Raw genomic sequence first — 8,639 nt, forward strand, 5'->3', positions numbered from 1 at the left:
GGCAAAACTCCTCTGATGCTTCTTAACTTATACGTAGAAGTCAGGTGTATTCGATGGCTCTGCTCCTCTCCTGAGACTTCCCCATGATCCAGTCCCCAAAAAGATATGCACTTCTTGGAAATGGGCAAACCAAGACCATGGGGAGTGAGGGACATTAAAGTTACTTTTTGCTCTTTACTACCCCTACTACACTTATGTTGCATGTGGATTCAGAGGAGAAATTGAGCTCTGTAATTTCAGATGTTTTAGTCAAAATCCAAGGATCACTGCAATTGAATAATGAAATCTCTAATGCTTTGGTGGCTGCAGTACAGGAAACGTACAGGTGGCTCACAGCACTCTTACTAAATCACTAGGTTTGGCTTTTTTTTTTTTTTTTTTGGTCTGTATCTAGCTCTAATCCTAAGTCTTTGAGGAACACTCAAGCATTAAGAAAATGCCCAAACAAGTATATTAGAAACATCAGAGGGTTCCATGGCTGCTTAAGTGATCACAGAATCCAGACAAACAGTAAAATAAAGTATTTAATTTATGGGTCCCCATCTGTTCACAAATATCTACAGAGCATTTTTACAGGAACAGATGCATTTACTTCAGGGAGCCCAATTTCAGAGGTCAAATCTGGAAATTCTTCTCACGTCCCAATCTATTTGTTTAGAAATTCTTGGTTATCTGAGCACATAACTTAATTGCTAGATGAAGTTTGAGTTATATTATATCATCTTTTGTCTATTGTTTATCCATACACTATCCATTTTTCTCAATTATGAAGAAACAACAAGGATAGTCTATTTATATACAAATATTTATAAGTGCTTTCTTCTTTGTAATGAAATTGTCTGTGCAATTACAAATGTGAGAATGTAGATTTTGGTCTGTCTAGATCTCCTCGGCTGTACAAGATTTCTTAGAAACTATACAGCACTAGACACACAAAAAGCACTGCAATCAATGTTACTTCATCATAAGTTTGCATGCTACAGATAAAATTTTCCTCCACTTACCAAGCAATTTTAACATTCCTGTTTGTCCTGTATACTTGTAACAGTTTAGAGAGAGTAGAACACAGATAAAAAAGGAAAAAGTTAAGTGTCAGAAGAAATTAGAGAAAATCCATTTGTTGAAAGCTATGCAGCTGATTTTTGAAGTGGCAGAAGCTGGCTGCCTGCAAATTGAGCTTTAGAAACTCAGTGGTAAAAGGTAGGACTTTTCAAAACAAAGCATTTGTATAGTTGTTTCATTGATTGTACCGAAAATAGGTATCTATGCTCAGAGTGAGTTTACAAATTGAACTTAGTATTTGCCCACCTTTTAACAGCTTTATCATCTCTACTGCCAGATGCAAATTATAGCCATTCTGTAATAGGAGCTAAGAAAGAATGAAAAAGCACAGAAAGAAGGTTGCAGCACGTGAAATGTTACAGAAACATATGATCAAGTACACAGAAGGTGAGACTTTTTGTCTGAATTAAAATTGGTGCTATGTCAAAATTTGAGCAGACAGATGAAAACTCAAGCACCGGTTCCTGAAGTATTAATTATGAGGTGGTCACCAAACATGGCCCTTTCTTCTTTTTCCTCACACTGTACCTTTTTGCACAGTGACAGTTAATATAGATGCATAAACATTTATCCTCAGCACTTCTGCTTTCAAAATTTGATTCACAGCCGGCTCCACTGACCAGATGGTAGGAGCAGACAATGCTTTCACATAGCAGACTATGCTCAGAGCTGCCAAGATACGTCAAACCTTTTTGGTTGAGGTACCAGCATGATAGTAACATGTCTTGAGTAAATTACACATGGAAAAGCTAGCAGCTGATATCTCTAATCAATTGAAGAACTGGGGACTGCAAGCGCCTCAGAGAGGGTAGCTCTTCCAGCAGGCAGAAGCGACAAAGAATCTTAGTTTGTCTACAACAGAATACATTCATTACAGGGACAGCTGAACCTTAACCAGACAAGCCAGCAAAGTCAAAAAGCAAAATTCTCTTACTTTAGTAATAAGGACAAGAACTAGTTCTGTCCTTTCTCTTCTACACATTAACGAGTGCCTACGCATAAATCATTAACAGAAGACAATGCATTCTACAACAAATTGCTTACCAGAATTTTCATATGTATCAAAACAGAAATCAGGTTTCTTGTCATCCGTCACATGGTCATAAGTGATGTGTGGAACTGTTAACATCTTATCTGGAGAAGAAGGCCCGTTGTCCTTGTCTAGCTTAAATTTCTTCTTTTTAACCTAAAAATGCACATACATTAAATTACCAAAGCAAGCCACATTAAATCAGCTCTTCATTGTCTACAATAATAACAAAGTCCCTAATGAGCTATAACCACATAAAAGAGTACATAACCAATTCTACTTTCATCACTCTATACTGTGAATTTCTTAATAAGATTGCATCCCCCAAACTGGCTAATCCCTAGAATTCCATACATCATCATTAGCAAACCCCTTGCCTGCAATAATAATTGGCTAACTCTGCAACAGTTTATATAAATGAAACTTTCTAGAATATCTTTACCATTTTAATGGATACAATAAATCATACCTTCAGCAGAGAGCAAATGGATAGAGTGCTATTGAATTCAGATGAATCTATGATAATATGAGAAATTTTTGTAAAACATCCTCTCCTTCCCAGTGCATGATTACCACACATCCAAAAGAGAGAATGAAGTATTACATAATGTAAAGATACACATTGTAAAGAGTTTTTCTTGCTGTATCTTAAAAGAATAAACAAACATTCTAAGCTACGGAATAAAACATAGCATACATAGGCCCAAGATGTATTAGAAAACCATAAAATCAATAGCTGAGTGAAGCATCAGGATGTGGGTTACTCTTTTGTTTCTGTGTTTTAAAGTAGTTATAAGTTACAGTTTTGGAAATATATATTTTCTGGGTTTTTTTCTTTGCACATACTTTTGCAAACAACATTAAGTAATGGATTGACATGCCTTAGGTAGATCATTATCGTTCTTTTCCAAACTCATAAATGCAATAAAAAATAATTCAAGCTTGGTAACTGAAGCAAATTAAGTTGCAGTTTAAAATGTTTGTATACTGAAAACCACAAAACTGATTAGTAAACAAAATTTTGAAACCTAGTAAAACTCTGTATAGCAAAAAAAAAAAAAACAATTAGCCATTGGAGTGTAAAAATATTCGATCCAATTAAAAACATCTGAAATTTCTATATAAAGAAATGTTAGTTAATGATACCATCACTGATTTCTTTGGTTTTGGACTGGGTGACAGCAAATGATAATTTCTGGCAGGTCTTCGAATATATATTTTCCATGTTGAAGAGTCTGGGTTTTCTGCTGCATAGCATCTCCAGGCGGTCTAGAGAAAAAGTTGTGGCAATGGAACAATCAATGCAATGGGATTTCTCGTAACCCATACTACACAGTAACTTCTAAGTCAGCGCATAAGAAATCTATAAGCACACTGTAGTTTCTCCCATGAAAGCACTAACTCAGAACGGTTCAGAATCCTTAATCAGTAAACAAAAAACACTTAGTTTGAGTTGGGCAAAATGGAAAGTAAGACCAATGTTTTCAAGTACTACTTGTACTTGCATTAGCAGCAAATAATAAAAGAGAATCTAGACAGGCCTCCGGAGACTGGAGCTGAATTTCTTGTTCTGCCCCAGTTTCCCTCTGTAATTTTGAAACTCTGAATGCCTTGCCTATTGCATCCCATGTTTCAGGCCCCTAAAGAGAAAAAAAGTAAAAAAATCATTCTTCCACAAGAGTACTGTCAGGAAAAGAAGAAATTGTGATATGGTCAGTAAGGCTATATTCTTACAAGGAAGTGATGATACGGAGCACATGATGAAACAGCACAATTATTTAAGCAGAAGCCAAAAACAAAAGCAACCTTCCACCTCCCCCAACAACCAATGATTAAAGTACTAAGTTCAAAGAGCAAAGGAGGAAAAGCAGGGCTAGGAAATGAGACCAGAGACAAAGCACTGCTGCATTTTCTCTTAAAATGTAAATATGTGATCAAAGATGATTAAGAATTAGTCTCCAGATTAAAAAGGTAGATCCTCACTTCTACGCTACATATATATATAAGACATTCACATACACTCAAGCAGGAAAAGGCAGAATACATAAGATGAAAGAAATAAAGCAATGCAGAATGATAGAGAAAAAGCAGACAGCATTTGGAAACTAAAGGATCAAACAATCATATAATTCCCACAACAGTTAATAGGATACTGGAAGAAACAAGTGGATTCTAAAAGAAAGCAAGAAGGAACACAAGAAAAAGAATTGCTAATTTCAGCTGTTGCCCTCTCCTGAACTTATTTCACAAACTTACTGGTTTCAGAGTAATTGCTTTGTAAATCAGATGCAGAGAACTTACTCAATTGGGCTTCTACATATCCACAACTACTAGCAAATATTAATAATGAGTACTCATAACAAGTAATCAACAACTCACTGTCTTTCCTCCACTCTTTAATATTTCAGATGAAGCCAAGTATGACATTCTAGACATGCAGTCTCGGACATCAAAATAATTTGAGGCTGATTTCCAGAAGAATCAGTGGGAACACTAATCACAGAATCACAGAATCACAGAATTGTAGGGGTTGGAAGGGACCTCTAGAGATCATCGAGACCAACCCCCCTGCCAAAGCAGGTTCCCTACACCAGGTCGCACAGGTAGGCGTCCAGGCGAGACTTGAATATCTCCAGAGAAGGAGACTCCACAACCTCCCTGGGCAGCCTGTTCCAGTGCTCCGTCACCCTCACCGTGAAGAAGTTCTTACGCACATTCGTGCGAAACTTCCTATGCTGCAGCTTATGTCTGTTTCCCCTCATCCTGTCTCCACGTACCACTGAAAAAAGACTGGCCTCACCACTATGGCCGCCACACCTCAGATATTTATAAACCTGGATCAGGTCCCCTCTCAGTCTTCTTTTCTCAAGGCTAAACAGACCCAGTTCACTTAGCCTTTCTTCATAGGGGAGATGCTCCAGGCCCTTCATCATCTTTGTGGCCCTCCGCTGTAAGTACCCATTCTTTGCAAAACTGTACCTTTCTCTGACCATGTAATCCAAACAAAACACAGCAAGTCTGAAGACTTTTGGTTAATCTCTGGCTAATACCAGAGCTCTAAATTTAAAACTTTTTCACATTAACTCTGGGACTGTTTAGTTTCAAGCATAAACTTTACAGTTAGCTACTGTTTCCATAAAGAGCCTGACCTGGAAATCCACATTCACTCATGAAGGTGGAGAAATAAGTCATACGAGAAGGCAAAAATGATACAACATAGGAGTACATCTACATTTCTTTTGAATTTGATTACATACTTCTATAGCTACACACAGAAACTGAGTGAGGGGGAAACAAAGAGGAAAAAATACTGCCTAGAATCAACACTAATACTTCTTGTGTGTTGAATGCCAGCTTCGCACAGAACTGCAACCATACTTTTAATAGATGGCATTAAATTTTCTGCCTCTATGAAATCCTTCGGAAAAAAATTGACTTTGCAGAATCTCACATTTCCATCTCCAAATTAATTCTCTGAAAGCTGAGATTTTTAAGAATTGATTTGTATAAAGAAAAATGAAATATATCTGACATTTGTTTCTACGAGGAACAATATTGTTTTAAAACGTGATTTTACATGAAGCCTCCTCTCTATTTTTTACTACTGTAAACACAGCATTTCATAACTTTCTCCACAGTTAAACTGTTCAGTAGCCACAGGATAGCCTTCAGTTTCTACTTTAAACTGCTAAAGCAAAGAATTTGACCTGATTTGGGAGTGAAGTTTCCTGCTCATTAGTTGGAAACACCACTGTAAACACAAAAGTTGTTTAAGAGACTTGTATCTCTAAGTCTTATGCAATTTTCTACATGAATTAGGCCACGGAACATTGCCAAGTTTTGAAAAAAGTACACGGAGAAAATGGAGAAAAATGATGATACGTGAAATGCAAGAGCTTTGTACCTGTATGAGAGAGGCAGCAGCTGGAATTTGACGGTTGAAATGCTTCTGTCTTTGTTTCTGCTGTACCTTCAGGGCAAAGCCTGAACCAAGGATTCCCTTTGGGAACAAAGAAAACATGCAACTAATTTTTTGTTTTAATATATTTTTAAAAGGACGAAAGAAAGCATACAAGCTTGCCAAATTATGTTATTAATAAACTCCCATTCAGCACCATAAAACTCCAATAATTACTTAGAGGAAATGACTTAATATTGTTTTTAGACTCAGTTAATATTACTTGTTGAAACAAACTATGAATTCTCTCCTGCCCTGATTCAAAACCTGTTTAAGTCCGCTGAGTTCAAACACTAAAAAGCAAGCAGAAGTGGTAATTCATACCCTCCAAAAGCCTCATAAAATGCTTGTGCAGGAGAATGACAGAATAGGGAAAAATATAAACCTGATGTGCTTAACTTCATTTTTATTATTAATAAAGCTTTGGCATGGTAAGATTCAGATCACAAGAAAGCCTTTTTAACTGTAGTATAGCAACTCCTTCATTTATACATTATCCTATGCAGGGATGGAAAGACAAGAAAAAGGAAAAGGAACATTAAAATTAGTCAGGACTAAGGTGAATTTAACTTGAGGCCATCTCAAGCATTTTCAGGATAAGCAGCACGGCACTGGAAGCAGCTTCCAAACATAGTTTAAAGTCCATAATTAAGTATAAGGCAAGTCACTAATGTGGTCATGTGCATAGCTACAGTGATATTTAACAAAGATTCTACTACCAGACAGATAAAAATACTGAAATCTTCCATAAATCAGCTTATATAACTGCACCTACTCAAAAAAGCATAATCTGCTTTCTGCAGTCAAGGAATCAGGGCAGCCAGTGATCTTGGCTCAATCTGTAAGAACTGTATTAATCACTCAGTGCTTTGAAAGAAACAGGAAAGACCTTTCCTATTACAATCATTGAGCCAAGATCAAAGACTTAATGATGATCAAACATCCCATGTTTGGAAAATGCAGGATCACTGCTAGACCCAGAACTCACACCAGTTTCATTTAGCCACAGCAATTATTTTTGTCTGGGATCTTAGACAGTTCCTCTCATTTAAAAAGGAAGAAAGGCAGTGTGCAACAGTTACCAATAGAGCTTCAAATCCTAAGTTTTCATTTATGGCCAACTCACAGAAATTGTTCAACTCAATAATAGAATCTCAGTGATAAAGGTGGTGCTGGGGTGTTCTTTCATTTCTACAGGTAAACAGAAAAGCACTACTGTGAACGTGGGGCTGGTATACATGTATTTATATGACATCTTGCTGTCTTTCAAGTCCAAGAAGAAAAACAGCCAAAAAAGCAGATTTTCACATTTCTCTTGCAGGTCATTTCATTTACTAAGTCTCTCTTCTAATTAAGGTACAAACGTGAAAGCAAAAAGTTAAGGGGAGAATATATCTTGAAGACAAACTGATGTTGGAGAGTTTAAAAATCTATACTTACTTTAAAAGTACTCAACCAAAAATGACTACTTTTAAATAGCCACTTTAGTTTTAACAGCTGCTGTTAAATATTGTGAAGAATTTTTGTGGATGTATTGGTATAAAAATATTGTTATTATCCATCACAAGCTTATTCCCACCACTTCCCTGCCACAATCATACTATGCTAATACAGCTGAAAAACTTGCTTGAAAACTTGAAAAATAAAGCTGGCAAGATTTTGACAGTAGGAGATATTCTATTCAGATCCAGATTTTTTTTTCATCCAATTCACATCCAATTTCACAGACCTTTTGACAGCACAGTTCAGGCCGCACAAACATTTTAAAAGGACCATTTACAAGTACTGCTAAATTTTTGAAAGCAATACCCTTACTGACTCTTTGCACTGAACAATTTTGGGTTTCCAAACCACAATCTAGGTTTTGCTGATCTTGAATTTACTTTTGGTACTCGGGTACCCCATATCTTGTTAGAAAGTACTAATCTGTCTTCAGCGCAAAGAGCCAATATATCTTTAAAATCTCATCCCTAAATCACTTTTGAACATGAAACTTTGGCCATAGTCATACATTAACTTGGCAAGCAGATGCATTAGCTGCCAGCATCACTGCACCTGACTGCTTACTGCTGCCTCTGCCAGCAACACCATTTCTGTAGCTCTGCCAGAGGAAGAGTGTGCATAAGAACCCTCCAGTTTACCTTGGACTTAATCAGTAGAATAAACTACAAGTAAATGACTTAAAAAGTCAAAACATTAAGTCACGAAGTCCAGAAGTAAACAACATGAGAAGTACTTTCTTTGCACTTCCTAGATGGGCAGAAAAGGTATTTTGAATTACACATCCCTTTCTCAAATGCACAGAAAACCCAATTTTGCAAACAATAAGAACTCTGTGTTTGGTTTTAGATTCTGTAGTTTAAGGAGTTATTAACAAAAAGCTTTCTCTGACAATGAATGGATCAACAACAAAAAAATAACCTACCGCAGGTAGTGCAAAAAATGAAATTGCGAACACTGAAAAACAAGAAGCAATGGTCTTCCCAATCCAAGTCTGAGGTACTTTATCCCCATAGCCAATAGTTGTAACTGTCACCTGTGAGGAAAAATACATAGAGCTTTACAGAAAGTTTTAACCCGTCAGTTTTG

General features: G+C 36.6%; 1 protein-coding gene across 1 annotated transcript; it reads right to left on the reverse strand.

Annotated features, from left to right (window-relative positions):
• Positions 1–2,053: 2,053 nt before the first annotated feature.
• LOC100542584 (potassium voltage-gated channel subfamily KQT member 1) lies at positions 2,054–8,639 on the reverse strand. Its single transcript, XM_031553439.1, has 4 exons — positions 8,476–8,639; positions 5,997–6,092; positions 3,239–3,361; positions 2,054–2,248 (listed from the first exon to the last, which is right to left on the reverse strand). Exons 1-4 carry the CDS (start codon positions 8,602–8,604, stop codon positions 2,069–2,071), a joined length of 528 nt encoding a protein of 175 aa, XP_031409299.1. The 5' UTR covers positions 8,605–8,639; the 3' UTR covers positions 2,054–2,068.

The sequence above is a fragment of the Meleagris gallopavo genome, chromosome 5, assembly GCF_000146605.3.
Source record: "Meleagris gallopavo isolate NT-WF06-2002-E0010 breed Aviagen turkey brand Nicholas breeding stock chromosome 5, Turkey_5.1, whole genome shotgun sequence".
Classification (NCBI taxonomy): Eukaryota; Metazoa; Chordata; class Aves; order Galliformes; family Phasianidae; genus Meleagris; species Meleagris gallopavo.

Coding starts and splice junctions, on each gene's coding strand:
- LOC100542584 (XM_031553439.1), bottom strand. CDS start 8,604: ATGTATTTTTCCTCACAGGTGACAGTTACAACTATTGGCTATGGGGAT. Junction 3,362..5,996: donor CTGCTGCCTCTCTCATACAG/GTACAAAGCTCT, acceptor CTTTTTCTCTAG/ACCGCCTGGAGATGCTATGC. Junction 2,249..3,238: donor AACCAAAGAAATCAGTGATG/GTATCATTAACT, acceptor GTGCATTTTTAG/GTTAAAAAGAAGAAATTTAA.